Here is a 25,937-nt window from a genome sequence, read left to right on the forward strand (position 1 = left end):
ACTGATGGGGCGGTAATTGGCTGGATTGGATTTGTCCTGCTTTTTGTGGACAGGACATACCTGGGCAGTTTTCCACATAGTCGGATAGATGCCAGTGTTGTAGCTGTACTGGAACAGCTTGGCTAGAGGCACGGCTAGTTCTGGAGCACAAGTCTTCAGCACGATAGCCGGGATGTTGTCGGGGCCCATAGCCTTTGCTGTATCCAGTGCGCTCATCCGTTTCTTGATATCACATGGAGTGAATCGAATTGGCTGAAGACTGGCTTCTGTGATGGTGAGGACCTCGGGAGTAGGCCGATATGGATCATCCACTCGGCACTTCTGGCTGAAGTTGATTGCAAACGCTTCAGCCTTGTCTTTTGCACTCACGTGCTGGGCTCCACCATCATTGAGGATGGGGATATTCTTGGAGCCTCCTCCTCCCGTTAGTTGTTTAATGGTCCACCACCATTCACGACTGGATGTGGCAGGACTGCAGATTTTTGATCTGATCCGTTGATTGTGGGATCGCTTAGCTCTGTCTATAGCATGCTGCTTCCGCTTTTTAGCATGCATGTAGTCCTGTGTTGCAGCTTCCCCAGGTTGGCACCTCATTTTTAGGTACGCCTGGTGCTGCTCCTGGCATGCTCTTCTACACTCGTTGTTGAACCAGGGTTGGTCCCCTGGCTTGGTGGTAATGGTAGAGTGAGGGATATGCCGGGCCATGAGGTTACAGATTGTGGTGGAATAAAATTCTGCTGCTGCTGATGGCCCACAGCGCCTCATGGATGCCCAATTTTGAGCTGCTAGATCTGTTCTGAATCTATCCCATTTAGCACGGTGGTCGTGCGAGGTGGTACTGGCATGGCAAGGGCACCGAGGCATCTGGGACCTTGGTGAACAACGGGATCAACAGTTTATTTCCTTAACCAATGAGATTTAAGTGTTGAGAAAGAAACAGAGGAACGACAGAGTAGGAAATATGGTGAATTAGAGTCAAATCAGGTACAGAAAGAGAAATAAAGAGGGAAAGAAAGGTTGGGCAAATTCTGGCCTATTAGTATACACTTATTAGTGTACACTACTTGATGTACGCTCCTTGCATGCCTTTGTAGGATACTCATCATTTGTGTTTACAAAGGAGGGGTGGGTGGCTCGTTTCTAAGTAACAACTAATATCGCTCGGGGCGAACTACCAGGAAAGTGTGTGGGAGTGCACCAGAAAAGACTTCCCATCCAATTTCCCTTCCCCCCGCGCCAATGGGAGACATCTGGCTTGGGCATACTGCCTTGAGTGGTGCTGCTGAGGTCAGGTACTTATTAGTTATTCCATGGTGCAACATGTTGATGCTGTGCCAAATACTAAGCAGTATTTATGGCAGCAAAGAGCAACGTTTTTACATAAATAATCATAATTATGGGAGATATTTCCAATTTTCAAAATCATTTGCAAATATTGATTAAATATCATTAAATCAATTTAAGAAGTGATTGGGAGCTTACCACAGTACAGCATAATGGCCAAAACCACCACAGCAAGATCAATGCCAACAGCAGGAACAAAACTAATAGTGCAATTAAAAGGATCGTTCCATCAGACTGAAAATAAGAAAACAAAATTAAGCATATATGTTTGTCAGAAGGCATTATATGAGGTAAAATGTAATATTAGTCACAATGCTAAACATGTTGTAAAACAAAGAGGACATTTATAGGACTTAGAAATGCTCAGCATTGAGAAAAAAAATGGTAAAAATGTTTGTGATTCAGATTTCAATAGTAAACAGCTGCATGTAGCCAGCAAGAGAGAGAGAAACTTACTCTATAAAAGGGATATAAACCAGAGAGGAAAGAGTTGAGGATGCCTCAGAGAAGAGCAAATAGTCTGTAAGATGAGTAAGGAAGTCTTCCAGCTATAAAGATTAAACAGAGAGACATGCAGAAATAAGACCAAAAGAGAAAAAGACACCCGCCTAAAAAAAAAAGAAATAAATTAATTGGTAAGTAATACAGGACAGTAACTGAAAGCAGAGGTCAATTACCTTTCTTAAATTATACTTCTATGCATTTCAATTATTCACTGTTTTATTGGCACTTTCCAATAGTTGCTCCTTGTTTTTATTTCTGTCAAGATCTTTATGGAAAAGACAACAGCTATCAAAAATGATTTGATTGCAAAAAATTCAAGAGCAGCACTGCTGCTGAAACTTTTGTTCATGCCTTTGTTATCTTGAAGCTTGATTTCCCCAGTGCTCGCTATGCTGGCGTTCCCACCTTCACCTTCTACAAACTACAATTCATCCAAAATGCCATGACCATGTTCTCACCCAAAAGTCCTGGATCCCCATTACTGCCAAGCTCCACTGGGTCTCCATGCCTCAGAAAATTGATTCCAAGATCCGTTTCCTTGTCTTTAAATGCATTAACTGCCGCACACTACCATACCTCAGCAATGCCCTCCAGCCATATGTCCCTGCATGCACTTTCTGCTCTGGAAATTCTCTTTGTTCCCACTCTCTCCTTTCCAACATTAGAAGCTAGTCCTTCATTCACTTAGCCCCTAACTCCCTTCCTCAGTCCCTCCCTCTGTACCTTAAGAAGCCCTCTTAAGACCCTTCTCTTGGACTATAATCCCACATTTACCCTTCGTTTTCCCTTTCCCCACATGCTTGGTTCTTTATTCACCATCCAGTAAAATGTTCTGAGATCTCTTTGCTCATGAGGAATGCAACAGTTGTTACTGATTAGAAAAATATTTCTGTAATGTGTGAGGTGTACCACAGACTTCAACTTCATTTACATTTGAGTAGATCTTTGTCTTCTCAAAATTACTTTGTTGACAATCCAAATAATTTCCCTTTTTCTTGCAACTGTGTACTTACACAATGTGTACTGGTGATACTGACAGAGCTGGAGATGAATGTTAATCCCTCATTCATGCTTACTTGAAGGTAAACCACCCTAAAAGGAAAATATCAATATTGATTTGTAAGATATCACTCTTTTAATACATGCAAATTATATTTTATTTGTACTACACATCTGGTCTTAGAACTACAGAAGTATTTACATATATTTGTATTTAGATGTCATAAGAAATATTGAAACATTCTAATGAGCTTCTGGGGGTATACTTACACCAGGTCCAGTGGCTTCAATGCATTTCCCTTTTGCCCTCATAGAGCCACAGAGTTATACAGCACAGAAAGAGACCCTTTGGCCCATCGTGTTTGCACCGGTCATCAAGCCCTATCTATTCTAATCCCATTTTCCAGCACTTGGTCCGTAGCCTTGTATGCTATGGCATTTCAAGTGCTCATCTAAATGCTTCTTGAATGTTGAGAGTGTTCCTGCCTCTACTACCCTTTCAGGCAGTGAGTTCCAGATTCCAACCCACCCTCTGGGTGAAAAAGTTTTTCCTCAAATCCCCTCTAAACCTCCTGCCCCTTACCTTGAAACTATGCCCCCTGGTTATTGACCCCTCTATTAAGGGGAAAAGTTCCTTTCTATCTACCCTATCTATGCCCCTCATAATTTTGTATACCTCAATCAGGTCCCCCCTCAGCCTTCTCTGCTCTAAGGAAAACAACCCCAGTCTGTCCAGTCTCTCTTCATAGCTGAAGCGCTCCAGCCCAGGTAACATCCTGGTGAATCTCCTCTGCACCCTCTCCAATGCAATCACATCCTTCCTATAGTGTGGCGACCAGAACTGCACACAGTATTCCAGCTGTGGCCTAACTAGCACTTTGTACTGCTCCATCATAACCTCCCTGCTCTTATATTCTATGCCTCGGCTAATGAAGGCAAGTATCCCATATGCCTTTTTAACCACCTTATCTACCTGTCCTGCTGCCTTCAGGGCTCTATGTACACCAAGGTCCCTCTGATCCTCTAGGTCCTTCCTAGGGTCCTACCATTCATTGTGTATTCCCTTGCCTTGTTAGTCCTCCCAAAATGCATCACCTCACACTTTTCAGGGTTAAATTCGTCCTGTAGCCTGAGGCTTCCCTCCTCGCTATTTACCACTCCACCAATTTTTGGGTCATCTGCGAACTTACTGATCATACCTCCTACATTCATATCTAAATCATTAATGTACACTACAAACAGCAAGGGACCCAGCACCGATCCCTCTGTACACCACTGGACACAGGCTTCCAGTCACAAAAACAACCTTCGACCATCACCCTCTGCCTCCTGCCACTAAGCCAATTTTGGATCCAATGTGCCAAATTGCCCTGGATCCCATGGGCTCTTACCTTCTTGACCAGTCTCCCATGCGGGACTTTGTCAAAAGCCTTACTGAAGTCCATGTAGACTACATCAACTGCACTACCCTCATCCACACACCTAGTCACCCCCTCGAAAAATTCAATCAAACTGGTTAGACATGATCTCCCCCTGACAAAGCCATGCTGACTATCCTTGATTAATCCTTGCCTCTCCAAGTGGAGACTAATTTTTTCCAATAATTTCCCTACCACTGATGTTAGGCTCACTGGCCTGTAATTCCCTGGTTTATCCCACAATCAGCCAGCCAACCCAAAGATAGAAATAACTTTTAGTTATATGGTACCTTTCATGTCCTCAGGATGTTCCAAACCACTTCACAGCCAATTAATTACTTTTTTTAAAGTGTAGGCAAACATGAGAACCAATTAACGCATAGCCAGATCCCGCAAACAGCAAATGAGATAAATGACCAATGAATCTGTTTTGGTGGTGTTAGATGGGGGATAAATGTTGGCTGAGGCACTGGGAGAACTCCCCTGCTCTTCTTCAAATAACACCAAGGGATCTTTCACATTCACTTGAAGAAGTTTTGGCCCAGAAATTCGGGTCTCCATGAGTGAGTACGCATGGGGTACTCACCCGTAGGCCCAATGGAAGTGCCGGTTTCCTGCATGCACTGCGCATGCGCGGAAAACCGGCACTTCCGTTCCCCGAACGAAGGGGTTCAGAGGTCGAATGCATGCGCGGGAGAGGCTGCGCGTGCGCATCGAACTTCGTTTTTTTTTTACAGGTTTTCCCGGGAGGGTAAGTCTCCAGAAGTTAGACATTTAAAAAGCAGGCATAAGGCCTGCTTTTTACAAGGTAAGTGGTGAATTAATTAAGATTTTAAAAAATTTCCACAGGTTTATTATTTTTAAATACTTTAAAGCAAGGTAAGTTTATTTTTAGCCCCGTTAGAAATTTTTTTAAAAATTTCAAAAATTTAAATTATTGTTATTTCATGTAATTTATAGTTTATTTAAAAAATGTGATTAAAAAAAAAATTATTTGAAGATTTAGTGATGTTTGTGGCCGTAGTATTTATAGTTTTGACAGCTCTTCCTGTCAATCTTATGAATGGAGCATTCCCTGCTCCGATTGGCTCCCCATGGCCCACGTGATCCCAGGTGACGCATCGAACTAACTGCACCCCTGGGATACGCAAGCACTGCGCGCCGGGAGCTGGACCAAGCCCCAGATCGGAATTCCACGCGGGTCCACAGCTCAACGGCCGGCGCGCTAGGGAAGTGCAGGTCGGGGGCTTGCACCCGCGGGAAGCCCCCGACCCGAATTTCTGGGCCACTATGTTTCATTTGAAATACAGCATCTCCGACAATGCAGCACTCCCTCAATACTGCCCTACAGTTTTAGCCTAGATTATATACTCAAGTTCTGGAGTAGGGCGTAAATTCACCACCATCTAACTTAACACCAAAAGAACAAAAGGCAAGTTCAGGGGAAAACTTTTTACATGGAAGGTTGCGAGGATATGGAATGCCCTACAAGAAACAGCAGTGAAAGCAAATCCATAATAGCCTTTAAAAGGGAAGTTGAGAAATATTTGAAAAATATATATTTTTAAAAAGGGTACAGTGAAAGGGCACGGGAATGGGACTAAGTGGATAGTTCATTTAGTGAGCTGGCATTTCCAGCATTGTCCTCCGGAAGTAACGTTGGAGATATTATAGCTAGAGGGAACAGAGGGAAATCTGCCAACAACATATTTCCCATCATTTGTGCCCAACCAATGCTGGATGCTAGGGCCGCCAGTGCATCGCCGGCATCCAGCATCGCTAAGGGCCTTTGGGAGGATTCACATTTTAAAAGGCTGGTTTGGATAATGCAATTGATTGGGACCTAGCAGCAAAATTAACCGACAATTTCAAAAAAAACTTTGCTGCTCCTTCAGGTTTATGAGCCCATTTATGCTGTGGTAAAACACCTCAGTGAATTCCATCGCTTCACCTGAGGCTAGCACCTCATCAGTACTGTGCGCATCCAAAATATTTAAATGCCACTCATACTGTGATATGGGCCAGGGTCGTGGTATAGGCAAGGGGCGGGCGGAAGTCTCTCCCTGTAAGGATCCTATCTTTCTGGCATCAGAGATGCATCATTTCTACTGATTGTTGTATGCAGTAATCAATAAAATTAGATAGGATAGCGTTAATATTTTAAGGAACCGACGATTCTAAAATGTTTTGCCATTTTGGAACAGAACCACAAAAATCCTAGTTTAGAATGGTCTACTATTAAACCTTTTGCTTTCAATTATTTTCTTACATAGGTATTTGGTCAGTACCTCTATACTGCAAACAAGAAAACTCACTGGTTGCACCAGTACTTTCAAATGGTTTAATATTTGTAACACTACAATGTACCATAAGCCTGGTAAGCAAATTATTATAAGCGAAAACAGTACGAAATAGCATTTGAAAACAAATATAATTTGAAAGACTCCGGATTGTAATATATGAAACACTTTTAAACCAATAGTTTTTTTTATTATGGAAATGTTAATTTATTGTATAAGTCTTAGTTAAATAATAGAAACTAAAACAAAACAAATAGTTTTGTTTTGGATGAGAAGTCCTTTCTGCTCTGGCATTTTCAAGAGATTTTAGTTTGCAAGCGTATTTAACATTTATTGTACCACACAAAGCCACCACATATTTCCAAGCCAGATCATCTAAGAATGATGTGGCTGAATAAAGTTATGTGCTAAAAAGTAAAAAGCAGTCATTTACTTCCTTAAAAAGGCAACCATGTACAAAATCAACAGCTACAGTGAACATTTAGATGTGAAAACTATTCTCAGAATGCAGACGGTGCAACTCTGGGCTATATGAAAACAGTAAGTGTCTTTCTACAGTCCTCTCAGCCTCCAGCTATCCATCAATCAATGCCCGCCACAGATGAAGTAAGCATATTCTAATTTAAGAGCATCCAGACTGAGACAGCAGCAGGAAGGGACTTCAATTTGAAATCTTATAGCTATAAACATGTAGGTTTCTCAGTTATTACAAATGAAATTGGATAATTAGCATTTCTATGGAAGTCATTGCCTTTACTGCAGGTGCAGCAAAGGAAGCATTAAAATACTTTGGGTTCAATCCAGTCTCAACAAACAAAATCACAGGAAAACCATAATTTCATCCTGTCCAGAATTTCCAGTTATACAGCAACTTAGTTCTCTGGTTAACCAGAGACTGAACATGACAAAGCTGAGTTCATTGTTTTAAAATGTTTTCCCTGCCATGATCAATTCCTACAAACATTTTATCATAATTTAATTTTAGAATAATGCCGTCAGATGGAGGTTCATATGATTTTGATTAGTTGAAGCTGTGTATGAATGAGAATTATTCTGCTATAGCAATATAAGTACATAAGGCCAAACATTTCCTACTATTGAAGATTTAAACTATAAAACAATAGAAATCGTGTCTATGCCATTCTTTGCTAGGGCAATCCAAAAATAATCTTACTGCCCTGTTCTTTCCCTATAGTCCGGCATCCTCTTCTGCTTCAAATGTTTATGTACTCTTCCTTTAATCGATGCAATGGCGTTTACCTCATCTATTCCCTGCTCCAGCAACTCTCTGTATAAAAACATTTCTCTAACCTCTTTTCTTACTCTCTTGGTGACATTTTTAAATTGATGATCTCTCATCACTGACACCCCAACCAGAGGAAACATTCTTTCCCTATTCACCCTATCAAAATCCTTCATGATTTAAAAAATCTCTATTAAATATCTTTTTAGCATTCTCTGCTCCAGTGAAAGTAATTGCAGTATCTAAAGTCTCCTCATAACTATCATTTCTCATCCTTGCTAACATCCTGGTGTATCTATGCTGTCTATGCTCTAGTTTTAATGCCCTTTCCATAATGAGATGTCAGAAACTGCACACTGTACTCTAACTAATTCAACAACAACTTGTATTTATATCGCGCCTTTAACGTAGTAAAATGTCCCAAGGTGCTGCACAGGAGTATTGAAAGACAAAAAAAAAATTTGACACCAAGCCACATAAGGATAAATATGGGCAGGTGACCAAAAGTTTGGTCAAAGAGGTAGGTTTTAAGGAGCGTCTTAAAGGAGGAAAGAGAGGTAGCGAGGCGGAGAGGTTTAGGCAGGGAATTCCAGAGCTTAGGGCCCAGGCAACAGAAGGCACGGCCATCAATGGTGGAGCGATTATAATCAGGGATGCTCAAGAGGGCAGAATTAGAGGAGCGCAGATATCTCGGGGGGGGGGGGGGGGGTTGTGGGGCTGAAGGAGATTATAGAGATAGGAAGGGGCGAGGCCATGGAGGGATTTGAAAACAAGGATGAGAATTTTGAAATCGAGGCGCTGCTTAACCGGGAGCCAATGGAGGTCAGCGAGCACAGGGGTGATGGGTGAATGGGACTTGGTGTGAGTTAGGACACGGGCAGCCGAGTTTTGGATGACCTCAAGTTTACGTAGGGTGAAATGTGGGAGGCCAGCCAGGAGTGCATTGGAATAGTCAAGTCTAGAGGGAACAAAGGCATGGGTGAGGCATGGATAATTCATCATTCTTCATTGCTTGCTTACTTAATGCTCCATTTATAAATCCAAAAATACTACTAGCTTTTTTATGACTTTATCTACCTGTACTCACAATTTAACAGCATTGGCCCTGAAATTAGGATCGGGGGCTTGCCGCGCGTGCAAGCCCCCGATCTGCACTCACCCGGCGCGCTGACATCTGAAGCCCGGGCCTGCTTGCATTCCCTGTCACAGGCCCGGTTCAGGTGTCAGCACGCAGTGCTTACCTGATCCAGCGGCGTAGTTAGTGCGATGTGCCGGCTGGGATCAGGTGAGCACTGTGCAGCCAATCAGGGGAGGGGAAGGTTCATTCATGAGTTTGAGAGTAATAGCTGTCAAACTCATGAAAACTACAGGGGCCCAAAACACTATTTAAACTTTAAATAAAAATTTAAAAACATCCCAATCATTAAATTAAGTATAAATAAGTTTAAAAAAATAATTTAAACAATAATTTTTTTTTTGAAAAAAATAAATTTTTAACAAAAAGGGTCTAAAACTAAACTTACCTTATTGTAGATTCTTTAAAATAATAAACCTGTGGGGAAAAAAATTCTAAATTGCACTAAAACACTACTTACCTGTAAAAATAAATACTTACGTGTGCTTTTTACAAGCGTAAAGACCAGAGGCCTTTAGACATGCGCAAATCCCCCAAAACAGGAAATCCAAGACGCACGCGCTGCCCCCTACAGCACACGTGCTAGCCTCTTCACCCCTTGGGTTAGAGGAGAGGAAATGCCGGTTTTCAGCGCATGCGCTGTGCATGCTGAAAACCGGCATTTCCTCCGGCCAGACGCGTGAGTACCCCTTCCGAACTCACGCATTTGGGGAGGAATTACTGCCCCATTATATATTTGTATCTCTAGGTCTCTCTGTTCCTCCACTCTCTTTAGCATCTTTCCATTCAGTTTATTCTTCCATTCCTGGTTTTTCCTGTCAACATTAATGTCTCACACGTCTTTGCATTAATTTGCATCTGTCTGCCTATTCCATTAACATGTCTACGACCTGTTGAAGTTGTTTTATCATCTTCTTCATTGTTTATCAACCCCCCTAGTTTTGTATTGTCCGCAAATTTCAAAGTATGTTCCCTATGCCAACTCCAAATGATCTATGTATATCAAGAGCAAAAATGGACCCAGCACTGTCTCCTGGGGTATGCCACTTCCAATCTTTTTGTCTTATACTGTATACCTGAATTTGTTTAACAAGGACTCTTGTAAAACACCTTAGGGGCGAAATTAGGCGCCCCAAAAAAGGTAGCACCCCCGCGACCAAAATTCACTGGAAGCGCCCCTCCTCCCTCTTGGGGTGCTGCGAGTGAATTTTGCAGTGCCATGTGCCACGGTACTGCAGCCCTTCCTCCCCTTATTAAAGGGGCGGGGCCTAGCGCAGCACAACCTGGGGCCCAGCTGGGCCACCAGGGATCAGAGTGCCGGCAAAAGAGCCCGGCACTCAAGAGGAGTGCCGGGCTCACGGAGCGCAACCGGCACCCCACGGGGGGGCTTCACAGGAAGCCGGGGACAGCAACAGGGTCAGGTGCTGGCAAGCGGCCTGCAACAAAAATGGCCGCCCGGCACCTCCCCTTTAATGTGCGCCGCCCCGGCCGCACGTATGCCCCCCTGACCCTGTCGGACATAGTGTCCAGCGGTAGGCGCAAATCAACCGAATCCCCCCCCCCCCACCCCTTATTTAACACCTTATGAAATTTGTAAAAACTGACGCAAAATAATTATTTCATGACAGTGAAATTCAACATTGGCTGGGGCGCAAAATGGACAGTAGCCGATCATCCACCCGTTATACGCACCGCCCAAGTTTGGAAAGGAAAATTGGGCAGGGTGTATAACAGGTGGTCGATCCAGTACAGATCATTTGCATCCCCACAGAAGTTGAATTTCACCCCAATATCTCTGCCAAAACTTTCGTCCTCCACAACTAAATTCCCCCTTCACCCGAGCAGTCCTCTCACTAATTATTCTTTTACATTTTTCTATGTTTGTAATAAACCTTTACTATTAATATTTATATTATTTGATAGTCTTTTTAAAATCATTTTACCCTTCTAAACTCCTTTTATATTGCTCATGATTTTCTTTAGTACTGTTAGCACCAGTTTTATTATATATCGCCCTTTCAAGTTTTCGGTTAGTTTTAATCTCTCCATTTATTCACTGAACTCTATCCTTTGATTCACCTCTTTTTGCCTTATAGGAATACAACTATTTTATACTCCATCCATCTTATATCTGAAGATTCCCCACGGCTGTTTCCTCAGCCTGTTTGCTAACTTGTCTGCCTAGTTAATTTGGGCCAGATCTCTTATCTCACTGAGCTTTGCCTTTCTTTGTTTAAAAGATTACATCACATAATTGCACACATTTCATTCACAAAAAGTACACAAAGAAATATCAATTTTAACAAAATAAAAAACACAGAAGAACTAGTCCATTATAAGAACATAAGAAATAGGAGCAGGAGTAGGCCATTCGGCCCTTAAAGCCTGTTCCACCATTCAATGAGATCATGGCTGATCTTGAAACTCAACTCTACCTTCCCGCACTATCCCCATATCCCTTGATTCCCTTAATATCCAAAAATCTATCGATCTCTGCCTTGAATATACTCAACAACTGAGCATCCACAGCCCTCTGGGAAAGAGAAATCCAAAGAGTCACAACCCTTTGAATGAAGAAATTCTCCTCATCTCAGTCCTAAATGGCTGACACCTTATGCTGTCTGTATGGTGAGATAGGAACATAGGAACAGGAGTAGGTCATTTGGTCCCTCGAGCCTGTTCCGCCATTCATAGAATCATAGAATGGTTACAGCACAGAAGGAGGCCATTCAGCCCATCGAGCCCATGCTGGCTCTCTGCAAGAGCACTTCAGCTAGTCCCACTCCCCCACCCTTTCCCCGTAGCTCTGCAAATTTCTTTCCTTCAGGTACTTATCCAATTCCCTTTTGAAAGCCACGATTGAACCTGCCTCCACCACCCTCTCAGGCAGTGCATTCCAAATCCTAACCACTTGCTGCGTAAAAAAGTTTTTCCTCATGTCGCCTTTGGTTCTTCTGCCAATCACCTTAAACCTGTGTCCTCTGGTTCTTGACCCTTCCGCCAATGAAAACAGTTTCTCTCTAAAATACATTCAATGAGATCATGGCTGATCTGTGACCTAACGCCATATACCCGCCTTTGCCCATATGCCTTCATACCTTTGATTAATAAAAATCTAGTCCATTCAGATGTAGCCCATTCAAACAGATTAGTTGTGGTGAGCATTTACAATGAAGATTGACCCTATAGGATAATCGTGACCAAGTGCTAAATACTGAAGTGGAATCACTTTATTATTCTTAGTATTTTACAAAAATGTAAATAGTCTTTGCTGCAGTAAGTATTACACTTAATTTCAGGCATTCAACAGGATCCAAAAAGTCACCTCATTACTTACATTCCAACTTCATCTATCACTGGAGCAGTGCAGAGTAAGTAATTGTCTTCCACAACAAGAGGCTTCTCAGCTAAAAGATGGAAATATTTGTTAGTGCTGGAATTGTGTGTTAAAAGGGACTATTTAAAAGAGTAGTCAAAAATATAAGTATTCACAATAGTGTAGTATACTCTGGTAATGTGTGTAACATTTTGTTTGATAACACTCCTGTGAATTTCCTTGGGACATTTTACTATATTAATTAAAGACACTATATAAATGTTGTGTGAATAAAAATATTTAGGATGGGCACACAAGGCAATGCAAAGTATTCTCATCACATTATTTTCTTCAATGCCCTATAAACAACATAGATCTATCTCTAGTTGTTTACTGTGCTCTTATTGTGTTATTTCATATTAATCAATTTAATTTGCACACGATGCTTTTAGAAAAGAAAAAAAAAATGAATGCCAATGAATCCATTTGTTTTTCAGAATCTAAAGAATTCTATTCATCATCCAGGAGTGTCTTATATATTTGTGACTGTTGTACAATTAAAAAAAGGTAAAGGAATGATTTAATCTTACACCATATTGAAAGCATATCAGCAGATGATTCAGTCAAATCTAAATTCTGATTACTGTAATTTAAACACCACCACTAATTCAAAGATTCATTCTACGAAAGCATAGATACATTGGGCTGGATTTTGTCATTGGGGGCGGGCTGAGGGCGTGTCAGGTGGTCGGCGTGTCAGGACCCCACTTCCGATGTGAGGCGGGACAAAAGTGCGATTTTGCCCTAATTGAGCACTTGATTTCCAGCGTGTGGGAACCCCTGGCCCAATGAGTCTTTTGATACTGAAACTCGCCTCCGATGACGTCATCTATGCAGCTGGATTTAAGGCCTGCAAGCAGCCTTGGTTCTTTTTCAGCCTTACAACTTTATCAACATATACTTCTGAGGGATTCCTACTGCAACTATGTCCAGCACCAGACCAAAGTGTGCACCCAGATTCGATGAGGCCTCCCTCCAAGCTCTGGTGGAGGGAGCAAGAGCAAATAAGGAAGTGTTCTTTCCTTCCTCAGGGAGGAAAAAATCTCCACAACAGACCAAAGCTGTGTGGCTGCAAGTGACACAGGAGGAGAATGTGATTACAATGTGCAGCAGAACCTGGCTGCAGTGCAGAAAGAGGTTTCATGAGCTTCTCCGCACAGGAAAAGTGAGTATTCCATCCCCATGACCATCAATCTGATCCCCATCGCCTCTCATCACCAGCACTCTGCTTTGTCAACCTCCTCCTCCACATCCCACTTCACCCTAACATCCATGCACCCTTACCCATTCCCGCTCTCTGTATGTTCACATTCACTTAACTATTTGACTATGCAGCCCTCACACTCCCTATCACTGTGATGTTATGACAACAACTTACAACACACAGGGAGGGCCCTTGGTCTTGGGACCTCACTCCATCTTTGTCTCCTTCTAAGCATCTATGCTATGGATTCTCTACTCACTCTTTCATTCTCACTCAAACTCCACTTGTTTCCCTCATTGCAGGAAAAGACAGCCCACAATAAGAGGGAAAGCGCGAGGACAGGAGGAGGGCCACTCTCAATAGCCCAGCTCACCAATGCAGAGGAGGCGGCCCTGGAGATTGTGGGAGTGGAGGACGATGCGCAAGTGGGGGACGGACAGACGGGCGCATCACAGCAACCTGGTGACAGAATAGTTTTGCATCTCTCTCATTGACATTGCATGAGTGACTGATAATGATTCTGAAGTTCTAACAGATTGACTTATGATCATCTGCACAATTCAATGTGCATGCAACTTTTATCTCACATCTCTAACTCTTTCTTTACTCCCCCACAGGACCATCGAGAGCCCCCATCCCCACTGTCCAGGAGGAACAGCCTAAGCGTGAAGACTCCTCAGAGGAAGCTGCAACCTCTGAGGGCACAGCGTCAGCAGAATTCAGCGCACCCAGCACCAGTGCAGACACTAACACCTCGGTGGGACCTTCGCGAGATAGAGTAGTGTTGTCACCTGGTGTATCACAGATCACAAGTGAGCATCAGCAGATGGTGGAGACATGGACAGCAGTGGAGAGTCCTCATCGGAGGGCGCAGGACTCTCCCAGCTCAGCTCAGCTGCATGTCGACCTGTGCCTCCGGGTCCATCCAGAAGGAGAGTAGTGCTGGAACTCCAGGAACAGGTACAGGAGTCTCAGGCAGGTTTTGTCTCCAGGGTCGCTGCGATTGTGGAGCGAATGGAGGAGTCCATCGTGAACATGAGCAGAGCCTTTGTGGAGGCATTGGCGCACGAACGCATCACCACGGAAAGGATGGCAACCTCCATGGAAAGGATGGCTACCTCTGTGGTATGGCTGGCTACGGTAGAGGAGAGGATGGCTGCGGTAGAGGAGAGGATGGCTACGGCCATGGAGGAGCTTAGTCGCCAGGGTATTGAAAACATGGTGATTGTTCAGAATAGAGTGACATCTCTTGAGGAGTGATGGTCAGCTATTGAACATAGAAACCAGACATTCGTGGAAGTCCTCTGGAGTAGGACTTCCAGTGCAGAAACGGGTCCTCATGGCCCCCCTGAAGTGCAGCAAGGTGCTGTCAAGCCACTTGCTAGTTCTGAAGTGGGGATGACCCATGAGAGGGATGTTGGTGGCAGAGAACAAGGAAGTGGGGGCTGCTCTCCAAGCGCTCACATGACCATGTCACTGCAAAGCCCTCGGTCAGAGCCCCACCAGAGTCCTCACCCAACTGAGATGGTCGTCTCAGCCCCTGTACAGCCGCAGGAGCAGCAGACTGTTGCCGAGCCCTCACAGGCTCGCAACCCCAGAGGACACCTGCCAAAGGTGTCAAGACAGGAGCAGCAAGAAAGTGAGCAAGGGGCCTCCACATCTGCTGAAACCACAGGGGAAGCACCACGTAGGAGCACGCGTAAAAGGAAGATAAAGCACAAGTAGTCACAAGGGTAGTCACTTGGGTGTTCTGTTGTGTTTATTTTTGAAAAGCCATCTGTGAATTGTGATAATAGACAAATTTGATGGCAAACTGTTGAAGTTGTGGCCTGTTTCATTTCGAAAATGGAACTTCCACAGTGAGGCCTTAGGGTGACTTGCAATTGTCAGTATGGAGGTCAGAGTGATAGGAATCCACAAGTTCTTGGCCATTGTCGATGCTCTGGTAAGAAGGTGCGAGGCAAAAGTGTTTGATTGTGCAGGCTAAGCAAATCTGGCCAAGATGAGTGCGTCCCTTGCATCCCGGGCAGCAATGTGCTCGCATGCTGGTGCCGCTGGTTGATGCGCCTCTGCAACATGTTCGTTGTCGGTGTCCTCCTCCTCCACATCTGAGGAAGCTATGTGATCAGCCACTTGTACCTCAGACAGCTGCAAGCCACGATGCTGTGCCATGTTGTGAAGTGCACAGCAGACCAGGAAGATTCTAGAGACCCTGGCTGCTGAGTACTGCAGGGTTCCACCTGATCTATCAAGGCATCTGAATTGCATCTTCAGCAAGCTGATGGTTTGCTCGATTATGGATCTGGTGGAAATGTGGCTGGAATTGTAGCGCTCCTCAACTTCGTTGGATGGGCTCCTCAACGGCGTCATTAGCCACGTCTTCAGGGGATAGCCCTTGTCGCCGAGTAGCCATCCGAAAAGTTGGTCTGCCGGACTAAAGAGCGGAGGCACACGAGACTGGCGCAGGATGAAGGAGTCATGGCAACTGCCAGGGTACTTGGCACAAACATGCAAAATTTCCTTCTTGTCGTTGTGGTAAACCACTGTTTGTATTCCACTGTGTACATGCCTGGACATGCCTCGGCTGACTCCTCCCACAAGTCCTAGTATAAAGGTGACTGCTCCCCAGCCCTTTGTATTTCTGGACCGGTCGACCACTCGAGGCAGACCTTCATTCTTTTGTTAATAAAAGCCTTAAGTTACTCTCTTAACTCTCAGTCTTTTATGAGTAATTGATAGTGCATCAATTTTATTAACAAAATTTTTATAATGGAGAAGATCCTCACACCAGCATGCCTGGACTTAGATCATCGGGAGGTGGACTCATCCACCAAGTTTACTCACTGGCTTAAGTGTTTCGAAAAATTCCTGACCGCCTCCGCAGAAATCAAATCGGACGAGGACAAACTGGATGTCCTGACCTCCAAAGTGAACCACCAAGTGTACTCGGTCATCCAAGACGCGACCTCGTACGCGGACGCTATCAAGCTCCTCAAGGACCAGTACACGCGCCCAGTGAACGAAGTGTACGCCAGGCACCTTCTGGGGAGTCGTAAACAACAACCTGGGGAATCGACCGTGGAATACCTTCAGGCACTGTCTGTGCTTGGCCGGGCCTGTGGTTGTAAGGATGTAAAGGCCGCCGTGTACACAGAGGAACTTATCCGGGACGCTTTTGTAGCGGGCCACAGATCCAATTACACCCGACAGCGACTGTTGGAGCAGAGTGACCTCGACCTCAACAAGGCCTCTGAACTCGCACTATCATTGGATGCAGCCTACCGGGGCATGGATGCCTACTCCTCTGCACCGTGGACGCCGCGGGGAATGACAGCCTGGGACACGGTAGGACCGCCTCATAGCGCCGTGCCACCCCAGCCACACCCCAGCAACGGCCCAACTACCGCAGCAGTGTCCCAAGGCCAGACAGCAGTGCCCCAAGGCCAGAAATGCTACTTCTGTGGCCAGGCAAAACACCCCAGAGCGCGCTGCCCGGCGAAAAACGCGATCTGCTCGGGCTGCGGGAAGAAGGGACACTACGCTAACGTCTGCAGGGCCAAAGCCACCCCGAACCCCAGCAGCGCCGCGTGTGGGCCATGCGGGCCGCCATCTTGGGCTTCCCCGGCCATGTGCGAACCACCGGTACAGCAGCCATTTTGGACGCCTCCAGCCACATGGGGATCATGGACGCCGCCATCTTGGACGACAGCCGGAACGCAGCAGGCCCCCAACACCGCCTCATCTGATACCCGCAGCGACACACCGACCCCTACGCTGGCATCCGTTACACTGGACCAAGCGAGACCGCACCAGCTGGCCAGTTCCACAATGGACATTAAGGTAAATGGCCACGATACAATCTGCCTTTTTGACTCTGGGAGCACGGAGAGCTTCATCCACCCCGACACGGTGCGGCGTTGCTCTCTCCCAGTCCTGCCTGCGCACCAGCGGATTTCTATGGCCTCCGAGTCCCAGTCAGCGGACATCGGTGGCTACTGCGTAGTGACACTCGTAGTAGACGGGACCGTGTACGATCATTTTAAACTTCTGGTCCTGCCCGACCTCTGCGCTGCCGTCCTGCTGGGGTTAGATTTTCAGTGCCACCTTAAAAGTGTTACGATGGCGTACGGCGGACCCCTACCCCCACTCACAGTCCGCAGCCAGCAGCTCCCAAATTGCCCGCCGCGCACCAGGTGCAACCTCTCCACACTCAGAGTCACCCCCCCCCCACTGTTTGCTAACCTCACCACCGACTGTAAGCCCATCGCCACAAAGAGCAGGCGATACAGTGCCGGGGACAGGGTTTTCATTAAAACCGAAGTGGAGCGGCTCCTGAAGGAAGGGATTATTGAGGGCAGCACCAGCCCCTGGCGAGCCCAGGTTGTGGTCGTTAAGACCGGCGAGAAGCAGCGCCTGGTCATCGACTACAGCCAGACAATAAATCGCTACACCCTGCTGGACGCCTACCCACTCTCCCCCGCATAGCTGATATGGTCAACCAGATCACGCAGTACCACGTCTTCTCGACCACTGACCTGAAATCAGCGTACCACCAGCTCCCTATCCGCCCTGAGGACCGCCAGTATACTGCCTTTGAGGCAAACGGCCGCCTCTACCACTTCCTTAGGGTTCCCTTTGGCATCACCAACGGGGTCTCCGTCTTCCAAAGGGAGATGGACCGGATGGTAGATCAAAATGCGTTGCAGGCCACTTTCCCATATCTGGACAATGTGACCATCTGCGGCCGTGACTTGCAGGACCATGACGCAAACCTCGAAAAATTCCTCCGCACCGCCCAACTCCTGAACCTGACATATAACAAGGAGAAGTGCATATTCCGCACAAACCGCCTCGCCATCCTTGGCTGTGTTGTGGAACACGGAGTCATCGGCCCCGACCCCGACCGGATGCGTCCCCTTATGGAACTCCCACTGCCCCACTGCCTCAAGGCCCTGAAGAGGTGCCTAGGGTTTTTCTCCTATTATGCCCAGTGGGTCCCCTACTATGCGGACAAGGCCCATCCGCTGATCAAGTCCACCTCTTTTCCCTTGACGGCAGAGGCCCGCTTAGCCTTCCACCGTATCAAGGAAGACATTGCCAAAGCCACCATGCACACAGTGGACGAATCCATCCCCTTCCAGGTGGAAAGCGACGCGTCCGACTTTGCCCTGGCCGCTACCCTCAATCAGGCGGGGAGACCCGTGGCCTTCTTTTCACGAACCCTCCAAGGCCCGGAGACCAGACACTCCGCTGTTGAGAAGGAGGCCCAGGCGATTGTGGAGGCTGTGCGTCATTGGAGGCACTACCTGGCCGGAAAACGATTTACCCTGCTCACTGACCAACGTTCAGTTGCTTTCATGTTTAACAACAAGCAGAGGGGCAAAATCAAAAATGACAAGATCTTGAGGTGGAGAATCGAACTTTCCACCTACAATTACGAGATCTTGTACCGGCCCGGGAAGCTCAATGAATCCCCGGATGCGCTATCGCGTGGCACCTGCGCCAGCGCGCAGATCGATAGACTGCGGGCCCTCCACAATGACCTCTGCCACCCAGGGGTCACCAGGTTCTTCCACTTCATCAAGGCCTGCAACCTGCCTTACTCTATTGAGGAGGTCAGGACCATGACCAGGAACTGCCAAGTCTGCGCTGAGTGCAAACCGCACTTTTATAGACCAGACAGGGCCCACCTGATAAAAGCCACTCGCCCCTTCGAGCGCCTGAGCGTTGATTTTAAAGGGCCTCTCCCCTCCTCCGACCGCAATGTGTACTTCCTCAATATTATTGATGAGTACTCCCGTTTCCCGTTCGCCATCCCCTGCCCGGACATGACCAGTGCCACGGTCATTAAATGTCTGAACGACCTCTTCACCCTGTTCGGTTTCCCCAGCTATATCCATAGCGACCGGGGCTCATCGTTTATGAGCGACGAACTCCGTCAGTACCTGCTAACTAGGGGTATTGCCACAAGCAGGACCACCAGTTACAACCCCCGGGGGAACGGACAGGTGGAAAGAGAAAATGCGACAGTTTGGAAGGCCGCCCTGCTAGCCTTAAAGTCTAGGGGCCTTCCAACCTCCCGCTGGCAGGATGTGCTCCCCGATGCGCTCCACTCTATTCGGTCACTGCTCTGCACTGCCACTAACGCCACCCCTCATGAGAAAATGTTTGTCTTCCCAAGGAAGTCCACATCGGGGACATCGCTACCGCCATGGCTGACGTCCCCAGGGCCGGTCCTACTGAGAAGGCACGTGAGGACCCATAAAACGGACCCCCTGGTCGAGAGGGTCGACCTCCTCCACGCCAACCCCCAGTATGCTTACATTGCATACCCGGACGGGCGGGAGGACACAGTCTCCATAAGAGACCTTGCACCCTCGGGGGCCGCAGTAACCCACTACTCACTACCACCCCCCCCCACGATCCGATATCCAGCCCCAGCAGACGGCAGGCCTGGGCCCCGCGACCCGCTCGACATCTACGAGGACGACACGCCTGTGCCACAGCCCACGCAGGACTCGACGCCGGAAGCTCCACTACCCCTGCCGTCGCCACGCCGATCACAGCGGCAGACAAGACCTCCGGAGAGACTCCAATACACTAACTTTTAATACACTTCACCCCGCCGGACTCAATTTTAAACAAGGGGTGAATGTGGTAAACCACTGTTTGTATTCCACTGTGTACATGCCTGGACATGCCTCGGCTGACTCCTCCCACAAGTCCTAGTATAAAGGTGACTGCTCCCCAGCCCTTTGTATTTCTGGACCGGTCGACCACTCGAGGCAGACCTTCATTCTTTTGTTAATAAAAGCCTTTAGTTACTCTCTTAACTCTCAGTCTTTTATGAGTAATTGATAGCGCATCAGTCGTCACACACCAGCTGCACGTTGAGTGAGTGGAAGCCCTTGTGGTTGACAAAAATACCTAGATTGTGATGGGGTGTCTTAAAGGCCACATGTATGCAGTCAACGACGCCCTGCACCCTTGGAAAGCCTGCCAGATTAGCAAATCCAACTGCACGTGCGGTTACACTTGCTTGATCCTTGGAGAAGTTGATGTAATTGTGCGCGATGGCAAACAGGGCATCGGTTATCTGCGTGATGCAAGTGTGTGCGGCCACCTGGGAGATGCCGCTGATGTCTGCTGTTGATCCCTGGAATGAGCCTGAAGCAAAAAAGTTGAGTGCGGTGGTGACTTTGACGGCCACTGGTAAGGGGTGCCCACCCGCTCCTCTGGGCTCCAGGTCTTGCTGCAGCATTGAGCAGATGTCACCGACTACCTCTTGCACTGCTTTGGCACTGCTGCTCAGTCATGTTGAGGTAGCTCATCCTCTGTTTGTAAACCCTGTTTTGGGGGTATCTCCTATGATGATGTGCTTCCATGCGCTGGCGCCTTCTGGCCTGTGCAGCTTCAGGTGGGTGAGCAGCAGCTTGGCACTCCTGTTGTTGCTCCTGCTGTTGTTCAGGGTTCTGCTGCTGCTGTGGCTGGTTTTCATCTGAATCCGATGTCCAGGAGGAATGGAAATAAATGGTTCCCATGCTTCTGGTGTATACCTCAGTTGGGGAAGCGCTCATTCAAAGTGGGGAGAGGGGTTTCCCAGGAGGTCACACTGGAGATGGGTCTCAGTCTCCAAACTTCCACAACAATGAGTAGGCCTGCTAAAAGATCCCCCAGACCTGAGACAGCAAAGTTCTGCCACCTGCAAATGATGATTGCTGAAAACTCCTTTTTAATGGTGGAGCTGCAGCTGTTAGTAAGCCATCCACTTGTGAGCCTGCTAGGATTAACTGGCGTGTTCCAGAGGAGACGTGCAGCACGGGGGAAATGCGCTAAATTCAGAAAGGCCTCTCAAAATGGGATTATAGAGGCACTTAACTGGTTGTTAAGGGCCTTAAGGGCCTATCCTGCCTCTTGGAGGCAGGATGGAAACGGGGTCTGAAACCCCGATTCTGGGAAAATTGCTCGGAGGCGGCTGGAGGCAGGATCGGATCCGCCTGCCATTTTTTTGCAATTTTAACACCTCACACACCTCCAATTCTGCCTCCTCGGACCTGGCAAAATCGAGCCCATTATATACCTTGTAGGATCTTCTTCAGTTTTCAGTGGATAGATTGCCTCCACACAGTGCTGCAGCTTAACCTAACTTGATAGGTTCAGTGGAGACTCGCATGTACTGTACATACAAATGTTGCCATGACATTATAGAATGGCAATAGCGTACACGGTCTACTACTTCCACATTGTATAAAAGTCCAGGGTCTGTACCAAATTTGTTTTCACCTGAAGCTAAACTGAAACTAACTAAATACTTAACACTAACCTTTCCTGAGCCTGCTGTTGTTATCTTAATTGGGCTGATCACAGACACTCTTTTGCCATCTGCACACTTTTTGGCAAGCCCTGTGCTGCAATTTTTCCACTCAGGTTTTAGACGTGCTCATTTCCAATGGTGCTAGGGCGTAAGAAATGCAAGTGACTAAGCAGCAGATGGCCAGAGGGATATTTGAGTCCATTCTACACCACTGTTGGGGTGGGCTAACAGTCATTCAGTCCTTTCTGTAGCTGATTCTTGAGCATTGCGCAATTAGTTTCCATTGAGCATATGCAAGGCTGTCACATAAAGGAATCTGCACACCTTTATTAAACATTGCTACATAGATTTAACAACAGCACACAACACCTTTGACAGAATGATCCTGATAACTCGGGTCATGATTCCTATGCAGGTTTCCCCTCTCAAATCTGTCTGCTAGGTTTGCAGGAGTCATGGGGGTTGTTAGAAACTAGGGGTGCCTAAAATGTATATGGCTAAGCGAATAATACTGTGTTTAAATGATTGGATGTTTCTGCTCGAGACAAGAAAGGGGATTGCATAAGTTTTGTTTTCCTGGAAAACTTGCATTAGAATTTGAGACAGTCTTTTTAATTAGTTAGATTAAAGGGGAGATAGTTTGGATAACGGCAGGATGAGCAAGACCGCTCTGACTTGGGCTCCCTGATTGAAGACCAGGCCTAGTACCAATTTTACCCAAGAGTATGGTGACAAAGAGAGATAAGACGAATTCCAATGGAGAAACCTTCAAAATGTAAAAACAAGAAAGATAAATTGGATGAGATTATGAAACACCTTTTGGGGTGGGCTTTCATCTAAGAATTGAGATAAAGAACTCGATGCCCCATTGGGTGATCAGGTGTATGGGGAACCTCTATAGGTTAAATGGTCTTGTCAATAACTTGGCCTCAAGCCCACCCCTAAAAAGGGAATAAAAGTAACACCCCAAGGGCATGTCCACACAGATGGTGGAGGGGAGAGCTAAGCAAAGGTTGGGCTGGTCGAGCGCTCTTTCGAGAGTGATCCCATGCGCACCAGTCATAAACAAAGGAAGAGTGGCCACATGTCAGAGAACTGTTCACATACGCCAGCCGTCTGTCCGATCGGGTCTGGTACCAGCTGCTTGTCACGGTCGTATGTTTTTGCTATATTACTAGTGTGTTATATTCCGTCCTAAAGTCCGGTTAAACATAAAGGCCTAGAAATTCAGTGCCCTTAGCACCGATTTTGCGGCGCTAGAGGGCCTAGCGCTGCAATTGGCGCCGGTTCCTAAATTGCCTGGGGCCCTTCCGCGGCGGTAGACCGGTAGCGCTGCGCCGGCACCGATGACGTCATCGGTGTGCGCAGCGTCCCGGTTGCCGTGGTAACCCGGCCCCAAGCCGAAATTCAGTTGCGCCCGCCTCGCCAGTGGCAGCCGCAACTAAGACTCCGGCAAACGAGTGTTGCCGGAGTCTGCGCCGGCGCTTTAAGGAGGCGCGGCGGCCGGCCGCTTTCCCGCCGGCCGCCTGCCCGCAGCTCCCTCCCCGGACTTCTCCCCCCCCCCCCGGAACAGATGCAAGCCCGGCACTTGTCCGAGGTGCCGGGCTCATTTTTTAAGAGATTTGCGCGGGCCGCGGCCGGGTGCAGGCAGCTCCTCCTTAACGGAAGGAGGAGGCCTGCACTTCCCGAGCCTGCCGCACCGCAGCGGGCGCCGCAGCGCCGGAATAGCGCCGCAATGCGGCGCGTTGCGCCAGTTTTCAGGCGCTAAAACCCTTCAGTAGCGCCGGCAGCCGTTTGGGCGCGGCGCTACTGAATTTTTGGCGCGCGCAAAGGGACTTAGCGCCGGCGCTAACTTCCGGCGCTAAAGCCCTGGCGCAGCGCAAACTCAATTTCTAGGCCAGAATACCCACCATATTGGTTTGCACTCGATCCTGTTTACCAGAGACACGCGAATCTCTACAGGGTGTACAAGTGTGTTTCTCATTTAAGAGGAGAGAGGCATTGTTTGCAACCCCATAACATCATCATATAAAGATAGCAACACAGCAGCAGGAGCAGGCCAAGATATGCAGTGCCAACTCAATTACTCCATGTATGGCAACAACTGCAGGAAAAAAATTGAATGATTTTATAAGGTTTGGCAAGGTAAATGGAACCAGCCACACCTTCCAAGAATGTAATTAACTGAGCATATCTGCAACATGCAATTACCTCCCTCTAAACCTGAAGCAAAATTGACAAGTTGCAGTTTAAGCCACAAGCATTTTGTGCAATGATCGAGTGGCAGCAGGCACTGTATTGCATGGGTAGTACAGTATAGAGTGTATTGTAAAATAGATCAGTTAAATGAATAAAATGTATGATTGTTTCATGTTGACAAGTATAATGTACTCCTGTAGAAAGACTGAACATTATGACCTGGAGTTACACTAGGTTGTGCTGGCTTTTTCAGCGCAATTCGCCCAAAACCTGCCAAAGCAGCACAAAAGATTGAGGAATTTCATTATCTGAGGAGTGCAAATGGGACTGAACATATGCAATCGTCATCAAACACCCCCACTTCTGACCTTGTGATAGAGGGAAGGACATTGATGGAGCAGCTGAAGGTGGTTGGGCCTAGGACACTGCCCTGAGGAACTCCTGCAGCGATGTCCTTGGGCTGGGGTGATTGGCCTCCAACAACCACAACCATCTTCCTTTGTGCTAGGTATGACAATAGTCAGTGGAGAGATTTCCCCCTGGTTCCCACTGACTTCAATTTTACTAGGGCGCCTTGATGCCACACTTGGTAAAATGCTGCCAAGGCTCTCTCACCTCACCTAACCTTGACATGCAAATGAGTTTGAACGGAATTTTGAGCGGAATTTGCGCCCGGATTGCCAACTGCGGCCAAAGCGAAAACTCTTCCCCATGTTTCAATCTTTGGTGATAAGAGGTTCAACTCAATGAGCAATGAACACTTAGCTGAGAAAACACAAACTGGTGGAATGATGCAAATCCTGGACTTTAAACTATGTAGGAAAAGGAGATCATGTGCTACACCACACATATACATCTCTACAACATTTTTAGGTGCATTCACATCATGGGGTTTCATCAAAACCTATCAAGTTACTGGAGGATGTAGACCAAAGTAAAATTAAAATTCTTAAATACTCAGATTTTGTTGTGGAACAAAATCAGTATAAAAATAAATATAAAAATTATTTTGCCCAAACCACCTATCAACAAGAACTTGCATTTATATAGTGCTTTGTCATGTCCTCAGGATGATCCAATTAATTACTTTTAAAGTATAGACATTGTTATTATGCAAGAAAATGCAGCAGCTAATTTGCACACATTAAGATCCGACACAAACAGCAAATGAGACGACTGATCAGTTAATCTGTTTTTGGTGGTATTGGGCGGGAGGGAGGAATGTTGGTTAGGACACAAGTAAACTCCCTGCTTTTCTTTGCATAGTACCAAGGAATACTTATATCCGCCTGCACAAGCAGACTTGGCTTCATGTCTCATCTAAACAATGGCACCTCCAAGACTCCCTCAGAACTGTACTTAAGTGTCAGTCTAAATTATGGAGTAGGACTTCAATCCACAACCTCCTGATTGAGTCAAACTGACACTCTTACATTAGCACTTAAAATATGCAACAAAATACTGTGTAATTGTGAAATTTATGCTCATTTAACCTTTTATTCCAGTGTGCAGTCAATGCAATCATTCAAAACAGCATGGTGGCATAGTGGTTAGCACTGTTGCCTCACAGCGCCAGGGACCCGGGTTCAAATCTGGCCTTGGGTGACTGTCTGTGTGGAGTTTGCACATTCTCCCCGTGTTTGCGTGGGTTTCCTCCGGGTGCTCCGGTTTCCTCCCACAGTCCAAAGATGTGTGGGTTAGGTTGATTGGCCATGATAAAAAAAAATTTTTTTTTAATTGACCCTTAGTGTTAGGGGGGATTAAATATGTGGGGTTACGGGGTTACGGGGATAGGGCTTGGGTGGGATGGCTGTCGGTGTAGGGACCGGGTGCTAGGGTTTGGATGATCAGCCATGATCTCGTTGAATGGCGGAGCAGGCTCGAAGGGCCGAATGGCCTAC

At 46.8% G+C, this 25,937-nt stretch overlaps 1 protein-coding gene across 1 annotated transcript in view; it reads right to left on the reverse strand.

The window, feature by feature from the left end:
- Window positions 1–25,937, reverse strand: part of antxr1d (ANTXR cell adhesion molecule 1d) — a 116,736-nt gene that overhangs the window by 54,596 nt on the left and 36,203 nt on the right. Inside the window, exons 11-13 of the mRNA XM_085970347.1 lie at window positions 12,281–12,350; window positions 2,862–2,940; window positions 1,483–1,578 (exon numbers count right to left, since the gene is read on the reverse strand). Of these exons, the coding sequence (XP_085826473.1) occupies window positions 1,483–1,578; window positions 2,862–2,940; window positions 12,281–12,350 (245 nt within the window). The remainder of the gene's footprint in view (window positions 1–1,482; window positions 1,579–2,861; window positions 2,941–12,280; window positions 12,351–25,937) is intronic.

Source organism: Somniosus microcephalus, chromosome 29, assembly GCF_052327205.1.
Source record: "Somniosus microcephalus isolate GS21.2 chromosome 29, FLI_Smic_1.0, whole genome shotgun sequence".
NCBI classification, from domain to species: domain Eukaryota; kingdom Metazoa; phylum Chordata; class Chondrichthyes; order Squaliformes; family Somniosidae; genus Somniosus; species Somniosus microcephalus.